The sequence below is a fragment of the Remersonia thermophila genome, chromosome 1, assembly GCF_042764415.1.
Source record: "Remersonia thermophila strain ATCC 22073 chromosome 1, whole genome shotgun sequence".
Classification (NCBI taxonomy): Eukaryota; Fungi; Ascomycota; class Sordariomycetes; order Sordariales; family Chaetomiaceae; genus Remersonia; species Remersonia thermophila.
The window spans coordinates 4288242-4305971 of record NC_092217.1 but is presented as its reverse complement, the minus strand read 5'-3'; the positions used below and the strand labels follow the sequence as shown (position 1 = coordinate 4305971).

Below are 17730 nucleotides of genomic sequence, written 5' to 3'. Positions count from 1 at the left end.
GCACGGCCGTCTCGATCTCGTTGGGTTGGCGTGGCGTCCATGACACCGCGAGAATGGAGGGACATGGGAATGCATACGAGGGCATATACTAGTATGCTTTGGCAGCTGATGGCTGACATACAAGAAAGACGTCCTGCTATCTGCTTGGCGTCTATGCTGCTCTTCTCCCATGACACGCTCCCCGTCTTGCTAAGAGGGGCACATTTCAAGGGAGTGTTTCCCCTGGCTATATATATATATATACTATATATATGCTACTTCATCCCTCCAACCGAGTGAGTGCTGGCACCGTCGTAAACACCAAGGGCATGCTACAAACGACCCAGCGGGCAAAAATCTAATCGATGTTGTTGGTCACTCCCCGGCTGGAGGAGGCAGAATGTCTGTATCCGCATCCGGTTCGATTCCGCTTCCCTATCCTACCCGATGGTCCTATCCGATCCTATCTCCAGAGGAGGTGTGACAGCCAAAACGAAAACAAACAAACCAAAGGCAGAACGCACAGCCATGATGGAGTGGAGGCCGGCTTCTCCTCCTCTTCTTCCTCCTCCTTATTCGCTCTTCCCCCCTAACCCCCCAAAAAGAAAAGAGAGAGAAGAATACAAAAGCCATGATCGCTTGGTTCTTTGTTTCTTGGTTGCCGTCGCGCGCCGCAGAAGAAAATACAAAAAGAGGTATAAATAAAATGGTAAGAATATATAGCATGCAGGTGGGTGCCCGGTCATCCAGGGCCAGGCCAGGCGGCTGTGGATGAGATTGGCGTTTGGTTGGACCCATAACAACCAAGGCTCGTTCACCCCGCCTACTTCTAAACACCACCACTACCACCACCTTGGTGATGGTCCTCTTTTCTCAGCCGGTGCCGCCGCGGCCGGTCGAGATCGACGCCCCGTCGTCGCGCCGGGCTCTAGGCGTTCTGCGAAGGCTGGTTCTCGTCCCAACCCCAGACTTGGGCAAGGTACCTGCGCATGTTGACGCGCTTCGTCTTCATGTCCACCATCCAGGGGTGCTCCAGCATGCGCCAAGGGGTTGCGCGGCGCTTTGGTTCCTTTTCGAGGCTACGCAACAAGAGTTAGCAATCTCGGCATCAATATACACCCCCCCAAAAAAGGGATAGGAACATACCAGCATTCGATAAAGTACTTGAAGTTGCTGCTCCAGTAAATCCCCGCATCGGGCTCGTCCTTGAGCTTGGGGGTGGGATGCTTGACGATGTACGTCAGCAGATCCAGCGGGGTGGCGCGGGGCTGCATTTCCGTGCCGTCGGCCGGGAAGGGGAAGCGATGCTGGGCCACCTCGAGAAGCGTAATGCCCGTGGACCAGACGTCCGAGGTGATGGTGTACGACTGGCCCGTGATGCGCTCGGGGGCCATGTAGTAGCTCGTGCCGATAAAGGTGCTGGCGTCGCCCTTGGTGCCGAACTCGCCCGACACGCCAAAGTCGCACAGCTTGACGTCGCCGTTGCGGCACAGGAGGATGTTGCTCGGCTTGATGTCGCGGTGGATGATCTTTTTGGAATGCAGGTACGTCAGGCCTTGGAGCACGCCTTCGGCCACCTTGCCCAGCACCTTTTCGCCGGTGCGGCCGCCGAGACGCTTGACTTCCTTGTAGACGCTGTCGAGAGAGCCGCCTTCGCAAAACTCCATGGCAATGGAGATGGTACCTGTGGAGTGGTCGATGAAGGTGCCGTAATAGCGGCAGATGTGCTGCGAGGCGCAGTCCTTGTTGAAGCCTAGCTCGCGCTGCATCTGTCTCCTGGCGTCCGGGTCGGGATTTGTCGTGATGATCTAGCGATTTGTCAGTCAGTCAGTCAGCCGGGCGCGCCTAGTCCTTTTTTTTTTTTTCCTATTTCTTGCATGCGCGGCAACGAGGCGTACCTTGAGAGCAAACACGGTGTTGTGCCCCTTTAGCTTGCACTTTGTCACGGCGCCGCCGGCGCCCTCGCCCAGGTTCCCGAGCTCGATGATCCTCTTTTCCAGGTTGACAATCTTCCACCCGTCCTCGTCGAGATCCTCGACGTCTGCGTTCCTCGCCCTCTCCCGCGTCGCCTCGTCGAAGCTCTCGAGCGTCTCGCCGTCCACGTCCATGCTCTCGCTCGCGTTGGAGTAGAGCGAGCCGACGGCCGAGACGGGATCGCCCGTCTGCCTGCCTATCCCGTATTGGCTGGCAAAGGAGAGGGCGCTGTACTGGGAGCCGGCGCTGGTGGGGTTGCTGCCGCGGCCGTCGAGCGGGCCAAAGCTGCCGCTCCGGCTGTGGGCGGCGCTGCTCTCGCTGCCGCCGCTGGCGCTCTGCAAGCTTAGGCTGAGGACGGGCTTGGAGGGTTGTTCGGCGTTGTGCATGGGCGTCGCGAGGTGGAGGGTAGGGAGGGCGGGCCGCTGCGGCGGGGCCGGGTTGCCGACGGGTTTGGCGTTCGGGGAGGGAGGGATGGCGAGGCCCAGGCGGGGAGCACGACCGCCGGGACGGGAGCCGGGGATGGCCGGCCGGAGAAGCGGCGGCGCGGGCGACATTGTAGGGACGCCCAAGGCGGGTTGGTGTGGGAGGCCAAGCGAGGGCTGTACGGACGCAACGAGCAAGCTGTTAGCGGGGGGTACGCAGGGATACCGGACGGTTCAACAACGATAGGGATCAACGTCTGCAGAGCAGTATGGCAGCTCGCAGGGGGACAACAAAACAACGAAAGAAGAAAAAAAAAGGGAAACGGATAAGCTCATACCAAGGCTGCGGCGTCGCCGCTATGGCTTTGCGGGGTGGCCATGGTGAGGCCTCGGAATCAGGGACGGGAGAGGAGGAGGAGGAAGAGGGTGTGAGAGGACAAGACCTGGCTTCTTTTTGCTTGTTCCAGCGGTGAGCAGGAGCGAGCAGGCTGAAGCGGCCGTGACCGCAAACCAGGCGGGCTCAAGTATGAGAGGGAAAAAAACGGCTCGACACGCCAACCGGGGGGGGGATCTGGGTGAGCAATGCGATGACGGTGTGCTGAGGTATCCTGTAATAGGGCCGAAGCGGCGGGTGGATGACGAGAGGGGCACGACGACGGCGACTCGAGTCAGGGACGCAACGGCGATCCAAGGAGTCGAGAAAACCGGGAGGAACAGGACAGGACACGACAGGGACGGCAGCGGATGCAGGCACGCAGGCACTCAGAGCACGCAGGCACGCAGGCGGTGCTGAATCGAGCCGCCGGGTATGTATCGACGACGCCAGGCGAACGCAGCGAGGTGAAGGATGTGCTGCACGACCACGAGCGACGAGGTGCTGCAGGGTGGGAGCGGGGGAGAGCCGACGGCGGAAAAAAAAGCTTTGTGAGGCACGGGGAGGGGGTCCGATAGATGGGTTGACAGATGGGATGAATCGAATCGATCTGGCTGGGCCCCGTTCGTGGATAGATGGAGGTTGAAGGAGGGATGGGCTTGGTAAAGATGGGCCGGATCCCTCGTTTGGGGTTCGAGACGGGATGGCTTGCTGATGAAAGTGCCTGTCCGTGGTGGGTGGGGGGGGGGGGGGGGCCAAAGCAAATGACGCAGAAATGCGGCTAGCCCAACAAGCGATGCGGCGCGGTGGGTTTTTGCAAGCTGGGACGCCCGAGGAGGCCGACGGCGTTTGGCGTTTTGTCTTTTATGGGGGTTGGGCCGATGGCCGATGGCAGATGGCGGCTTGTCGCTGGGATTTTTGTTTGTTGCTGTTGTTGGTCTTGGGCTTTGGGGGAAGCTCGGTGACGGGAAGTGGGCTGAGGTTGGATGCCGGCGGGTGGGAATGAGGAAAACGGTGCCTTGATCAATCCGACAATCCGAGCCCAAAAACCGCACCCCGACAAAAGCCCTGCCTGCCCTGCCCTGCCTGCCCTGCCCTGCCCTGCAACCTGGACCTCCATCCGGGCGGGCATGCACCCTTCCAGTCGCATTTGCCCGATCAAACCTAAGGTACCTGAGGTACCTGCCCGGGCAAAGGACTGCCGCCCCCCCCCCCCCCCCCCCCGGTGGAGGTGCCCGTCCCTGCCCTGCCCGTTTCCGTCCCGCCGCTCCTTCAGCAGTGGACTGGTCCTGATCGACTGTGACCTGCCTGACCTACCTGAGCCAACAGGACCTAGGAGCCCCTCCCCATCAACTGCACATCCACCCACAGCCTGGAGCTAGCCGCCGTTCCAGGGGCTTGACCTCAGGGGCCCCACTCCTCTCACCGCGAACTGGCTCCCCGTCCACCAATCACACCCTGACCCCCCCCCCCCCCTCCGCACCTCAGAGCTTCCATGTTCGAGATGCCCTGGAGGTCTTGGATGTCCATCCTTCGGCTCGCTCCACCAGCAACCGCATTGGCGCTCCAGCTTCTGGGAGCACCAACCCACCCTCGACGCATCGGGCATCAGGCTGCTCGGGCTGCAGCCACTCAAGGACGAGGACGCCGCCGGCACGCCCTGTCGGATGCAGACGCCTTGTTTCGCCGCGCTTTGCCGTCGCCGAGGGAGGCGATGTTTCATGACCCAACACAAAACGAAAATGAGCAGCAACAAAAAAGCATTGCGGCGGCCGGCGCCGGGGGGCGAGGAGGACCTGAGCCCGCTCCATGTGCCTCTTGCAGACCGGGCTCCGGGCTCTCTTGAACTCCTGCGGGTCGGCAGGCTGATAGCCGCCGCCACGGGTCAGCAACCGCTCAACGCTACCCACTCCGAATGGACGGGATCCGTCCGTATTCCGTACTCGGTGCTCCGTGCTACGCCGTACTACGGTGTGCTGTTGTGCTGCAGCACGTAGGTCGCCCCTGCGGGTGCCGCAGGCTCGCTTGTGTCAGGGTGTCAAACCGACATGCTGTGTGGATCATGACCTAAGCCAACAGATTGGCCGGTCCTGCCATGTTGGCTACAGGGCTGCTTCTGCTTGAGCCGACGCCCCCACTGTCGCATCAGCGGAGCTGGGTGGGTTTCACACACCCGATCCGGCTCCCAGAGCATCGGCATTCGTCCCCGATCCGAGCTGAGGGTAGGCAGGGAAATCCCTTGCATACGCCGTACGTAGGGGAATGGCAGTTCGAGATGGCGTTGGATGGAGGCTTGTTTGTTTGTCTAGCATTCGAGACGCCGGGTGTTGCGCGCAGGTTTGCTCCGTGCAAAGGACGTTCTTCCTGGGGGGGGGGGGGGCACATCTTCCCCCGAGCTTCGGATCACCATGCCGAGCGGGCTGACGTAAGTCGTGCGTGAAGTCTACAAAGTAGTGTACTACTATGTACATCGTTTGCCCATGGTCATGTTGGTGGTCCCCTGGCCCCCTGGACGCCGCATTTGCCATGCCGCGAGGCCGGGCCCAGCACAGCGTGCCGTAAGGAACGGCCTTGGCCCGGGTGGCTATCCAAGCCGTGTTGAGACGGCATGGCAGACACAGGTGTTACTATAGGTGGCAAGCAGCGTCTCGACAAGGCGAGGAGGTCCTAGCGGAACCGGGCTTTTCGTTTCCGAATCTCCCTGGCCCAAGGCTGCGACAAGCGCACCCAGCGCCTAGGGCGGCGACCCGGGCGTTTTGGGGGCGTCTCTGGGTGGTCTTGCTAAGCGCCGTGACGAGACAAACGAGAAGGCTTGCATGCATGGCTCCGCCCATCGGGAGCCAAGGCCCACCGTTATCCGCCGCCAAGGCCCGGGACCCACCCGATCGCTCAGACCCCGGCCCCAAATTTTCAACCGCTGCGGGTTCGAGAAGGTGAAGGACGGGAAAGCAGGCAACCGCCAGCCCAAGTGCAAGTGCCACTGGCGTGCGAGACGAGGCCGTTTCGGTGGTTCGGCGTTCTCAGACCCAAGACGAGGCCCGACCGATCCCGTCATGCCATCGACCGTGACAAGCAAGAAGCCCCAGCTGGGCGTGGTGAGCCGGGCCAAAAGAGCCGAGACCAAGGCTTCATACTCGGACTCGGACTCGGCCTCCGCCTCGGAGGCGTCTTCATCTTCACCCTCACCCTCACCCTCGGATGCCGAGTCAGACGCCGAGTCGACTTCGGGCAGCCATAGCGCCGCTTCGGATTCCGACATCCTCGACGACGCCGGGCCCAGGAAACGCCGTCGCACCTCGCCGCCGCCGGTCCAGCTTGACGATGACGACGATAGCGATGACGATGTCCCCAAGATGGTCAAGACGGCCATCCAAGTGCCGTCCCGCATCAAGCGGAACCCCCCGCCCGCCAACAGCAAGGCCGCCGACATGCCGCCGCCCAAGAGCCACGCGCCCGAGCAGCCAACCGGCGTCACGGCCCCCCTCGACCACAACACCACCTTCGAGTCCCTCGGCCTGCGGCCATGGCTCGTGCAGTCGCTCGCCAACATGGCCATCCGCCGGCCCACCGCCATTCAGCGCGAGACCATCCCCATGCTCCTCAAGGGACGCGACTGCATCGGTGGCAGCCGGACGGGTTCCGGCAAGACGGTCGCCTTCGCCGTTCCCATCCTCCAGAAGTGGGCCGAGAACCCGTCCGCCATCTACGCCGTCATCTTGACGCCCACCCGGTGCGTTCCCGAGAGGATTCCGCCCCCCCCCCCCCCCCCCCCCCTGGGGTTGCTTTCGCAGGAGCGCCATGGTTGCTAACGCCGCCGCAGAGAACTCGCCCTCCAGATCTTTGAGCAGGTCAAGGCCATCTCGTCGCCGCAGTCGCTCAAGGCCATCCTCGTCACCGGCGGCGCCGACATGCGGGAGCAGGCCCTCGCCCTGTCGCGGCGGCCGCACGTCGTCATCGCCACCCCGGGCCGCCTGGCCGACCACATCCGCACGTCGGGCGAGGACACCATCTGCGGGCTCCGGCGCGTGCGCTTCGTGGTGCTCGACGAGGCCGACCGCCTCCTCGCCGCCGGCGGGCCGGGGAGCATGCTGCCCGACGTCGAGGAATGCCTGGGCGCGCTCCCTCCGCCGGCCGAGCGCCAGACCCTCCTCTTCACCGCCACCATGACCCCCGAGGTCATGGCCCTCAAGAGCATGCCGCGGGCCCCCGGGCGCGACCCCGTCTTCGTCTGCGAGGTGGACACAGACCGGCTCGCCATCCCGCCGACCCTGCGCCAGATGCACCTCCAGGTCCCCGTCACCCACCGCGAGCACTACCTGCACACCTTCCTGCTGACCCCGGCCAACGCCGAGAAATCGGCCATCGTCTTTTGCAACCGCACCGCCACCGCCGACCTGCTCCACCACCTCCTGCGCCTCCTGGGCCACCGCGTCACGGCCTTGCACTCGCGCCTGCCCCAGCGCCAGCGCATCGACAACCTCGCCCGCTTCCGCGCCTCGGCCGCCCGCATCCTCGTCGCCACCGACGTCGCCGCCCGCGGCCTCGACATCCCCGAGGTCAAGCTCGTCGTCAACTACGACATCCCCCGCGACCCGGACGACTACATCCACCGCGTCGGCCGCACGGCCCGCGCCGGCCGCGCCGGCGACGCCGTCACCTTTGTCGGCCAGCGCGACGTGGACCTGGTGCTGGCCATCGAGGCGCGCGTGGGCCGGCAGATGGAGGCCTGGCAGGAGGAAGGGGTGAACCTCGAGACGAGGGTGCTCCGGGACGCCCTCAAGATCGTGAGCGAGAAGAAGAGGGAGGCGCTGCTGGAGCTGGAGGAGGGCCGCGAGGTGGGCGGCAAGAGGAAGAGGGGGAAGCTCAAGTTGCGGGCCGAATAACGCAAGAATGCGAACGTGGTCGAGGCCTTGCAACGATCCGGGCGGCAGCCAGCCGGCTGCGGAGGTTGGCGTGTTGATCGGTGTCCACGACAATCCAAGATCTTGATCGGAACGACCGCCGGGTTGGCATGCCTCGCTCGGCTTGTGCCTCGTATGGAGAAGGATTCAGGAGCCGGTTACCTCGTAGGCTACATACAGGGAGCGAGCACAACCCTATGCTTCAAGCCAGCCGCAGCGGCCATGTCGGCAGCAGCCACGCCGCTGAGGAGGCGTATAATGATAGTCTGCCACGCAACGTTGCTGTGGCGGCGCCGGACCGCAAGCTTGTGATGGCTGGCCGAAAACCATGAGAAGGCTGCAGAAAGTGGCCTACAGTCACAGAGTGGGAATGAGACATGTCCTCAGGCTTGGTTGCCTCATTCGCCTTACGGGCCTCTCTGGGAGCTCGTGAAATGGCATTCTTCTTGGCTACCTACTGTGTACTCGTACCTGAGGGACGGCGCTCATTCTTTACGGCTTGTCGGCACATCTTTGACATGTTTTGGCAGGAGTGGTTTATTGAATTTCGGTTTTTTTTTTATTTTTTATTCTTGTTGATAACACGAAATTCAACTGTGAAAGGTGTCGACGCGCATTCTCCCACACCAGGAATGCTATCGGGTAATCTTTGGATGATTGATCCTTTTCTCAGGCAAACCGTCGTCTTTTTGCTCGAAGCAGTGGCCCGCTTGCGTATAAGTGAAAGTGGGGCGGCATGTGCACAGTAGACAGTTGGCTTCCTACCGTAAAAAAAACACTGTGCTCGTGCCTTCTTCAACCTCGTTTTGACGTCGTTGCATGTCGCGCCCATCACCATCATACAATCTTCCAACACCCTCTCTCTCCCGCCGCCCCGTTCCCGACAAACCTTTTGATTTCGTAACCACGAAGCGCCGTTGGACAATCTATAGCGCCTTCACACACCCCTCCACATCTCGGACCAATACAAACAAACACAACAAAGAAAAAAAGACAAAAACACGATGCCCGACCTCGACCTTCTCACCTACGCCCGCGACGCGGGCTCCCGCGGCGACGACCTCTACGCCCTCCTCGGCGCCGACGCCACCGCCACCGAAGCCGACATCCGCCGCGCCTTTCGCCGCCGCGCCCTCACCGCCCATCCGGACAAGGCAGGCGACGCCTACGACCCGGCGCTGTACGAGCGCCTCGAGCGCGCGCGCGACGTGCTGCTGGACGCCGACGCGCGGGCGGCGTACGCGGACGCGATGCGCGCCGTCCTGCTCAAGAAGGAGGAGAGGGAGAGGATGAGTGCGAAGCGGAGGAGGCTCGTGGAGGAGCTGGAGCGGAGGGAAAGGGAGGCGGAGGAGGAGCGGGCGAAGAGGGCGAGGACGGGCGCGGGCGCGGGCGCGGCGAATGCGGCGGATGCGGAGAGGGCGGCGCTGGCGGCCAGGGGGAGGGCCAAGATGGAGGAGATGAGGAGGATGAAGGAAGAGGCGGAACGGAGGGAAAGGGCCGGCGCGGGCGCGGGCGCGGGAACGGGCGTGGGAACGGCGTCGGATGGCAGGGAGGGGGAAACGGACGGCGTGAAGCAACCGACGACGACAACAACGACGACGACAACGGCGACACAGGACGGCGACAGGGATGAGGGAGACGACTACGACGAGCGCATCGCGGAGCTGGAACGTCGGCTCCGCGAGAAGCAGCAGCGCAAGGCCGAGAAGGAACAGAGAAAAGCCGAGAAGAAGGCCAGGAAAGAGGCTGGCGCTGGAACGGACGTTGGAGACGGGCAAGAACAATGCCGACGTTCTTCTTCTCCTCCTCCTCCTCCTCCTCCTTCGCAACCATCATCATCATCTCTTCCCGCCGCGGCAGAATCACAGGCTGACAAGAACAAGGTCTCCTCCTCCTCCGACTCCTCCGGCAAGCCAGCCGACGCCGGAAGCGGCGCGTCCCAGCCGGGGAACCGTTTCGCGTCAACCATGGCAAGGCTTCGGGCTGCGCAGGCGAAGAAGGAGGAGGAGAAGCGAAGAAAGGCGGAGGAGGCGGCGCGGGCAGCTGCCGGCGTGTCGGCCACGTAGATGGAGAAGAAAAAAAAAAAAAAACAAGCTTCGGAGAACAAGTTTCCCTGGCTAGACAAGACATGATACCCCTTCCTAAGAAGCAATAACACAAGATGCGCAGAGCTCGGGGGACCGGCATGAGGCGAGAGAGCGTAGATGTCTCTATATCTATCATTACACATACATATATCGTACAGCTCACGGGATCCGTCAGGCGGTGGCTCCAACTCGGTACCTCGGGAAACCCATCCAAGGACCACAAAACAATGTCGCCGGTCTGCTACCCCATGCGCAGCGGCCGTACAACAAGTGTTGCATCCTCCCCATAAGCCAACGCCCTCGCACTCTCCTACCGGACCTCCTTCTCGGCCAACCCTCTCCTCAGCCAGTCCGGCACAAACGCCTTGATCTTCACCTTGCCGCCCGCCCCGTCGCCCAGATCCACCACAAACTCATCCCCGGGGCTGTACGATCCCGCCGTCCCTCCCGTCTCCCCCGGCAGCACCACGTCGGTCATGATCTCCAGCCGGCACAGCGCCAACCCGACGTTGCCCACCCCCCTCAGCCACTTGCCCGCGCTGCGGCCCGACTTGTTGGCGCGTCCTATGCTGGCTTCGGCGGGGAGCCCGCCGGCCGTGAGGGCTCCGCCGCCGCCGCCGCCGCCGCCGTCGCCGTCAACGCGAACGACGCTCGGCCGGTACAGCCTCGCCAGCGCCGCCGCGACCCCGTCTTCCTCCGCCCTTCCTTCGCCTTCGCCGCCGAGGCTGGGCTGGGCGGCCTCGGAGGCCGGGTACAGGAGGCACGGCAGCACCCGCTTCCGCACCACGCCGCGGTGCTCCGTGCGCACCGTCAGCTCCTGCCCGACGTAGCAGCCCTTGCGGAAGTCGATGGCGTGCGGGACGAGGTCCATGTTGGACTCGTGCGGGAGGGCGTGGTTGGGGGCCAGCTCGCGGGGGCCTTCGGGGACGCCGTGCAGGTAGCGCCGGAGGGTGTAGGCCGCCTCCGGGACGAGGGGCGGCGGCGGGTGGTTGGCGCCCGAGGAGAGGAGGAGGAGGAGGGATTGGGCGATGGTTTCCTCCGGGTGGTGGTGGTTGTCGTTGTTGTTGTTACTGCTGCTGCTGCTGCTGCTGCCGCTGCTGCTCGCGGAAGACGAGAAGGTGAGGATGCGGTGCCCCAGGTTCGGGGCGCGGGGGTCCGGGACGGCGGCGAGGAGGAGGCCCGACGGCGGGGACGGGGAGATGAAAGAGAGGGGCGCGGCGTCGTCCCAGGCCTGCCAGACCCGGACCTCGGCCTCGTCCACCAGCCTCACGTCGAACCGCGCGCGCAGCTTGTAGCGGCGGATGTGCTGCTGCAGGCTCCCGGCCTCGTCGGCGTCCACCTCGACGAGCCAGCTCGTCCTGCCGCTCGCCTCGTCCTCGGCCGCCCGGCGCGGGTCGCGGTAGAGGAAGACGTCGTGCAGCAGCCTGCCCTGGGCCGTCAGGAAGGCGGCGTAGATGCCGACGTCGCGACGCAGGTGCTGCAGGTCGGGCGAGGCCGCCTTGGAGGCCGGCGCGCCCGGGAAGAGATTGGCGGTGATGACCCCTTGCAGGTAGCGGGCGGCGTCGGGGCCGGAGACGGAGATGAGGCGGCGTGAGCTGAGGCGGGCCAGGCCGCGAGGCGCCGGGGCGGCCGGAGGCGCAACGGGGGGCCGGTCCGGAGGAACGGCAGCCTCGGTAGACGCTGTGGGGTGGAGGCGGGGTGGGGAGGGGCGGGAGAAGGCACGCCGCTGTTGATGCCGATGCTGATGCCGATGCAGATATTGATGCTGATGTTGGAGGCGGAGGCGGCGACAGCCCCCGCAGCCGAGCAACAAGGCCCCGGGATTTGGTGCCGTGGCCGCCGGCAACGAGGCTGACGCCAGCGCCCTTCGAGCCGGCTGCATGGTGGCTCGGACTGTTGGCGCAAAGGTAGGATAGCGGCGTGGGATTGGGTCCGGGCTCTCTGCCAACCGAGAGCTGAATGATGGCTTCGCAAAGGAGCTTTCTTGGGCCTGGATTCCGATGACGTCGGCAGATGGCAGGATTGCAGGGTTGCAGGATTGCAGCAGCATGCAGAAAATGCAAAGAGAGGTCGGCATGCGGAACGCCGAAGGCCGAAGGTGGTCTGTGCGTGGAATTACAGTGGGCCCGGAGCCGGAGGGGGAAAAGCCGGAGCTCCGGAGATAACGCCGGCCGAAAAAGAGGAAGAACAGAAATCCCAAGCCTCTCCCGGCTTTCCACTTTTCACACAGGCATATGGCATGTCGTTGTCTGGCTTGGCACGCCTTCTGAGCCTGCACGGTCCTTGTCTGTTACCATGTCTGTTTGGTTCTGCCGACAGTCAAACAAACCCTTTCTCGCGCTCTCCCTTGCGCGCCCTCCGGTCGCATGGCCTCCTTGCCGGCCCTCTGCCCGTCATGCCGCGCATTGGAGACTCTGTGCCTGAGCGCATCATCGCACGGCAGATCGAGGACATTGACCGCGAAACCGTACCCCCGCGTTACGGCTCTCGCGCTGCAGTACGACCTGAGCTGGAAAGGCATCTAGGTGTTCCCGACGGGCCCTTGCGGTCTACGACACCATGGTGGTCATCACAACCTGTCAGAAGAAGCACGGCTTCCTTCAGGTGGCCAGGCTGGCCCGGCGTTGGCACACTCTGCTCGCTTCCGGCCAAGAGGGCTCTAGCTTGTTGGTTGTCGATGGTGTACTGTGTATAGCATGCAGCGAACTACTGCGTACACCGTAACCCCCCCCCCCCTGTTGCGCCGCATCGAGGTCGGCGTCAGCCCGGGTGCAAGCCACATCCGGCTGCCACAAACCGGATTGTTTCGCGGGGGTCGGGATTGGCGCAAGGGGAGGGGGGGAAAGGAAAGTGGGGCGGCGGTCTCCCGGAGCTTGTGCATCCATCTCGGGGTGATGGTTCATGCTTCATCAAACCCGCCAGTTTGGGACCGACCGGGCGGTGTCACATGGAACCGCACGGGGGAGGGCCACGTCGGTGGTTGACCGCCATGTTGTGCATGACGGCGGTGTCGTTGGCGGACCAACGACGAGGACCCTTCGCCTGGGGGACCGAGCAGCACCCACCCGGCGCGGCGCCTCCCCCTTCCCCAGCGTCCACGCTAACGAACGGTGCCTGTTAGCAGCCTCGTCCAACATGGACGTTATTTTTGTTTTGTCGGCCCTGTTGGCCCCGGACGGAGACCCGGTGCGGATACGCGTTTTTCGAAACACGATGAAGCTCCTGGTGGACTCGAGTTGAACAAGGCCAGGTGCTCTCGGAGTTGGCCGCTGACTTGGGTTGCGGGTTGCAACAAGATGCAACACCGCATGGATGATCTTCAGCACATCCCTCCGTTTCCAGAACGTGGCGAAAGGGTATGCGAGAGCGGTCGACGAAAAACCCTGCCCTACCGAGTCCTTGTTCGGGTCTTGATCGTCGTCCGTAATCTTGATGGGAATCATGCTACCATGGTTCGAGGAAACTGAAACATTTCCCCGGGTTCTATTTTCAGACGTCTGGGGAAGCTTGGGGGGGATGAGGGCCCTGGTTCATCAATGGCAGTCTAAGCCACACGCCAAGGCAACAACAACAACAACAACAAGATTCAATTCCATCAACGAAACGTGCCAGCCCGCATGACTCAGCAGGCAAATTGCAGAGCCTGTGCGGTGTTGAGCGCTGAACGTTGGCGAGATTGACAAATTGCGATGCAACCAAGCTAGTTACCTACCCTGAGTCAACCAGACGCAGAGCGGTTGGTTGGCATGGAAGGAGGGCTCGTTTCTCGGGCATGCAAGCGGTGAGCAGCCATGGCCGCTGCGTCTAGGCTCCAGCAAAAGGCGATGCGGTGGCTGCCCGCAAACACACAGAGCCATGTTACGGCGAGCCACTGTACATACTGTGCATGTGTGGGTACGTACTATAAGCGACAAGCCGCGCCCCCCCTTCCCCCCTTCCCCCCACACACACCCCAAGCCCCAAGGGCAAGGAGTCCATTTTGCATGGGTGTGTATTTTTCCCGTCAGATCGTCCCCGCTGTTACCTTACCACAGGCTCCGATCTGTCAGAGAGATCTGAGGTCTAGCTTGGCTTCAAAGACACAACCGCACCACCTACCCACCTACCAGGGAGAAGTCAACCCAAAACAATGACCGAGAGATGCGTTGCATCCACATGACCTTCATGGGCCTGACGCCGTGCCGCAGATCCATTCCCTCGCCTCGCAACTCTCAAGAGAACCTTGGGAGCTGAAACCGCCGTCCTAGCTTCATCTACCGGGTCTGCGGCGGGCCGCGAGGGGGCACAACCCACTTGAGCCGGCCCCGCCATCCCCGGCCCACGCCGCCGCCGCCGCCGCCGCCTCCCCCTTCTTATCTGCCAACGTCGACGCCGCCCATCACGGCCGGTGTGGGGGACAAGCGATGGGTAGGTCCGCAGCAGAGGAGAAGAAGGTCCACGGAGACGTAGCCGATACAACGGGCCAACCTGCGATCGCTGCGCGTACGGTCAAGATGGTGCGTGCGTGGATTTCCGATGCCCTAGCGCTCAAATGTGACAGGCCCACGCGTACCACCCAGCACCGCCCAGGGCCACCCAGCCCAGCCAATCCGCGAGGTCATGACGCCGATTGACTCAACAGCGCGGAACACGCAGCTGCACACGTAACCTCGCATACCGGCCCAAGAGGGTGGGGGGGAAAAAAGCCTGATGCCGACGTCATCCGGGAGAGCATGGCGGTTGGCAGCTATGCCTTGCCCGCCGGCTCTTTCTGCCGTGTTTTTGGCCTGCAAGTCTTCTTGACGGATGCTGGCATGTTCCATCTCGCTGCCGGCATCCGCGCAAGAAACTCGATTGTCGGCCGCGATGTCCATCTCGAGAGAGGGGTTCGGTTGGTTGTTGGCCTCGGCTGGTCCAGAACAACGAGAGCCCATTCACCCAGTACCATGACCGTACAAGTAACGGTACAGGTATCTTACGCTGTTACCGCCCACCCATGTTGTCGGGTATGCCCCACAAATCTTTGATCTCCGGCAGGCAGGCATGCTTGAGCCTCGGAAACCCACCCAACGGGTTCGCATGACATGTCGCGAACGCAAGGGTTACACCAGCAACGAAAGAGTTCGTCTTCAACCTTTTTCACATATCTTGGTCATGGTCACCGGGGATGCTTTGGACGCATTGCCTTTGCCACCCTACGCAGGGAATGCACCTCATCTCGCTTTCCATTCTTGTGCGTGGGTGCGTATACGTAGAGAGAGACAGAGACACCTGGAAGTTTCCAGGTTGCTCCGGCCCCAACCCTACTCTACACCCATCTCCGCCTTCGTCCCACCCTACATACATCGGGACCCGTTAGCCCGACTTTTCCGCCCCCGCTCAGGACGAACACGGGGTCCGGCCTGATATCCAACGCCGAATTTGTGATGTTGCTGCGAGAGCATCGTCGTCAGCCGTCACGGCCTCGCGAGGAAGAACCAAGACGGATGCTCTTCTGGACTCTTCTAGATTGCGGTACCAACAAGACGAAACAAGAGAAAAGCCAACCAACCATCTCGGCTCTCACCAAAGTTTCGCAAAGCTCGCTACCTACTATAATAATTCCTTACAAGCCGAGAAGGGGGAGGGGGGAAGCCCACAACCTCTCACAGGCAGGATTTTAGCGAGAAACACTGGAGGCAAAGCCAAGCCCAACCCGTTCACATACTATAGTACTATGATACACAGTAGGCTGTGGTCCTCGTAAGCCACCGTACCGTAACGGTACGCGTAACGACCATGACCATCCGGCCGGCCCCCACATCCCCTAAACCCACACCTCTCTCCGACCAGCCAATCCCGACGGGGCACCCCCTCCCTCCCTCCATCTCTCTCGCTCGCTCGCCAAATCACAAGCGAACCCCGCGGAATCCCAGCCAGACAGGCAGACAGGCAGCAAGAGAGGGCCTCGGTAACACGACCTATAACTAGTACGCAGTACCTACCTAAGGTAACCAACCGTTGGCTTATGTAACGTGTAAGCGACTTGATCGACCGACCGACCGACCGACCGACCGACCGACCGACCGACGGGGAAAGTTTGCCTAGGTAGGTCGTCCTTCATAGGTGCGATAGGCGATGATGCTTTTTGCTGCATGCATGTACTGCGTATTGTGCGCGCTTTCCTTGCTTTGCCTTGCTTTGCCTTGGCTGGCATTCATTGCCTTGGTTTTTTTTTTTTTGTAAGGTGTTTTGCAGCCAACGTTGTGTGATTTTGACACCATGGGTGACACCAGAACCGCGAAATCCAAAGCCGGCATTGGCTTGGAGCTTCGTAACACGGCCTACTGCATGTTGGCAAAAGAAAGGACCAAAAAAAAAAAAAAAAAAAAAAAAAAGAATCCAAACCTGGACATAAGCTCCCATCCCTACCTGTCTTGCCGCGCGAGAACGATCATACGAGGGTGGATGGTGGTTCGTGGATCGCGGGTTGGCTGGCTGCTGGGTAGGGAGGGACCTTGGTGTAAGTCCTGCGGGGCGAGGGACGGGGGACGGGGGGGGGGATAATCTTCTAGAGCACACTGGTCAGATTCGCACGCGCATGCTCTGGACACGGCAAGCAAAATTTTGAGGGAACGAGTCATTAAAGATGATATCAATCCTGTTCTCTGTTGTAGGTGCTGCCTAGGTATTCCATCGTGGGCAAATTGAATTTTGCCCGCCTCTCTGTGAGCTCAACCTCCCAGGGGAGCAGGGAGAAGCGCCGGTGGTAATGCTATTCCATCCATCCATCCATCCGTTTGATCCGATCCGATCCGATCCGATCCCATGCACCCAACCAAAAGAGAACAAAAAAAGGTTGTACAATCCATCCCAACCCAAGTCCCATCATCTGCTGTCCCATTACACAGTAGTAAAATGTTGAGCGGTGTAAGAAGCCGAGCGCCGACGCTGTTGGTCTGTTCCCTTCTAACCTCCCGAGCCCAACCGTACCTAGGGAAAGATGGAAAAAAACAACCTTTGTTCCCGCTTCGATGCCAATGGTATCATGTATATCTCTCTCCCAAGAACGCCGGCCCATGCACATAAACAAAGGAAATAATGATTAAAGGAGTGAGAGAAGGAAGCAAAAAGAGGCGAGAGAGGGCCTTAATAGACGGATATCGCGGATATCAGCCTCGCCGGGTTCCTCGGTGGCAGATAAAACCCTTCTTCGTAGAAGGCGGCTTTGTGTGTGGGTGGGATCCCGGCGGCGCCATCCTCCTCTTCGGGTTGCGTCTTTGCGTTGTCGGGAAACGACAGGATGGTTGCCGTGGGTGGTGAGGGCGGCATCGACTCGTCCTCTGCGGGGTCGTCCGAGTCGTCGGCCTCCAGCTCTGGCGGTGACGATGGTGATGTTGAGCCGGCGGGGCGAACAGCGGGGCGAGCAGCGGAGCGAGAGCAGGAATGCGATGGTGTCCTCTGCAGGGCCAGGCGTCCAAAGTCCTCCTCCTCCTCGTCGTCGTCGTCGTCATATTCGTTCATCTCGTAGTCGTCTTGTTGTTGTTGCGGCTTGGAGCTGAAGGTCTGGTACAGGGTGGCCACGTGCGAGTGAATGCGCTGGAAGGTGACCGTGTCGGCCATCTCAATGTCCTGATCCTCGATGTCGTCAAGGTCCGAGTCGGAATCGGACGAGTCCGAGTCCGAGTCGAACTCGTCGTCCTCGGCGTGCCAGTCGTGCTCGGGCTCCTGGGCGACGGTGTCGGCCCACCGCACGTGCCTCTCCTCGGGGGCGGCGTGGGAGGAAGCGCCGCGGACGGACTGGTTGAACCACGACTCCTGCTCCCGCTCGGCGTCGGCGAGCTCCAGCATCAGCGAGTCGAGAAGGTTGGCGTGGCCGACGAGCAGGCGGAGGTTGTGGTCGGGCTTGGCGGCCTCGTGGGAGAGCTTGGCCCTCGCGCGGTGGGCGAGGAAGTAGGTCTGGGCGATGGACATCTTCTTGGTGTAGACGGGGGTGGGACGGAAGCAGGCCGGGGAGGAGCCCAATGGCATCGGGT

General features: G+C 61.9%; 5 protein-coding genes across 5 annotated transcripts; 2 read left to right on the top strand and 3 right to left on the bottom strand.

Moving 5' to 3' along the window:
* Window positions 1-907: 907 nt before the first annotated feature.
* On the bottom strand, window positions 908-2755 carry VTJ83DRAFT_1201 (uncharacterized protein; the record flags this gene model as incomplete). Its single annotated transcript, XM_071007335.1, has 4 exons — window positions 908-1058; window positions 1126-1787; window positions 1878-2552; window positions 2714-2755. 4 exons carry the CDS (start codon window positions 2753-2755, stop codon window positions 908-910), a joined length of 1530 nt encoding a protein of 509 aa, XP_070870554.1.
* Window positions 2756-5801: 3046 nt separating this feature from the next.
* On the top strand, window positions 5802-7631 carry VTJ83DRAFT_1200 (uncharacterized protein; the record flags this gene model as incomplete). Its single annotated transcript, XM_071007334.1, has 2 exons — window positions 5802-6478; window positions 6569-7631. The coding sequence occupies 2 exons, from the start codon at window positions 5802-5804 to the stop codon at window positions 7629-7631; spliced, it is 1740 nt and encodes a 579-aa protein (XP_070870553.1).
* A 1022-nt stretch (window positions 7632-8653) lies between these two features.
* Window positions 8654-9715, top strand: VTJ83DRAFT_1199 (uncharacterized protein; the record flags this gene model as incomplete). The annotated part of the gene is made up of 1 exon (XM_071007331.1): window positions 8654-9715. One exon carries the CDS (start codon window positions 8654-8656, stop codon window positions 9713-9715), a length of 1062 nt encoding a protein of 353 aa, XP_070870552.1.
* A 331-nt stretch (window positions 9716-10046) lies between these two features.
* Window positions 10047-11618, bottom strand: VTJ83DRAFT_1198 (uncharacterized protein; the record flags this gene model as incomplete). Its single annotated transcript, XM_071007330.1, has 1 exon — window positions 10047-11618. One exon carries the CDS (start codon window positions 11616-11618, stop codon window positions 10047-10049), a length of 1572 nt encoding a protein of 523 aa, XP_070870551.1.
* A 5225-nt stretch (window positions 11619-16843) lies between these two features.
* Window positions 16844-17725, bottom strand: VTJ83DRAFT_1197 (uncharacterized protein; the record flags this gene model as incomplete). The annotated part of the gene is made up of 1 exon (XM_071007329.1): window positions 16844-17725. The coding sequence occupies one exon, from the start codon at window positions 17723-17725 to the stop codon at window positions 16844-16846; it is 882 nt and encodes a 293-aa protein (XP_070870550.1).
* Between the last annotated feature and the right edge of the window lie 5 nt (window positions 17726-17730).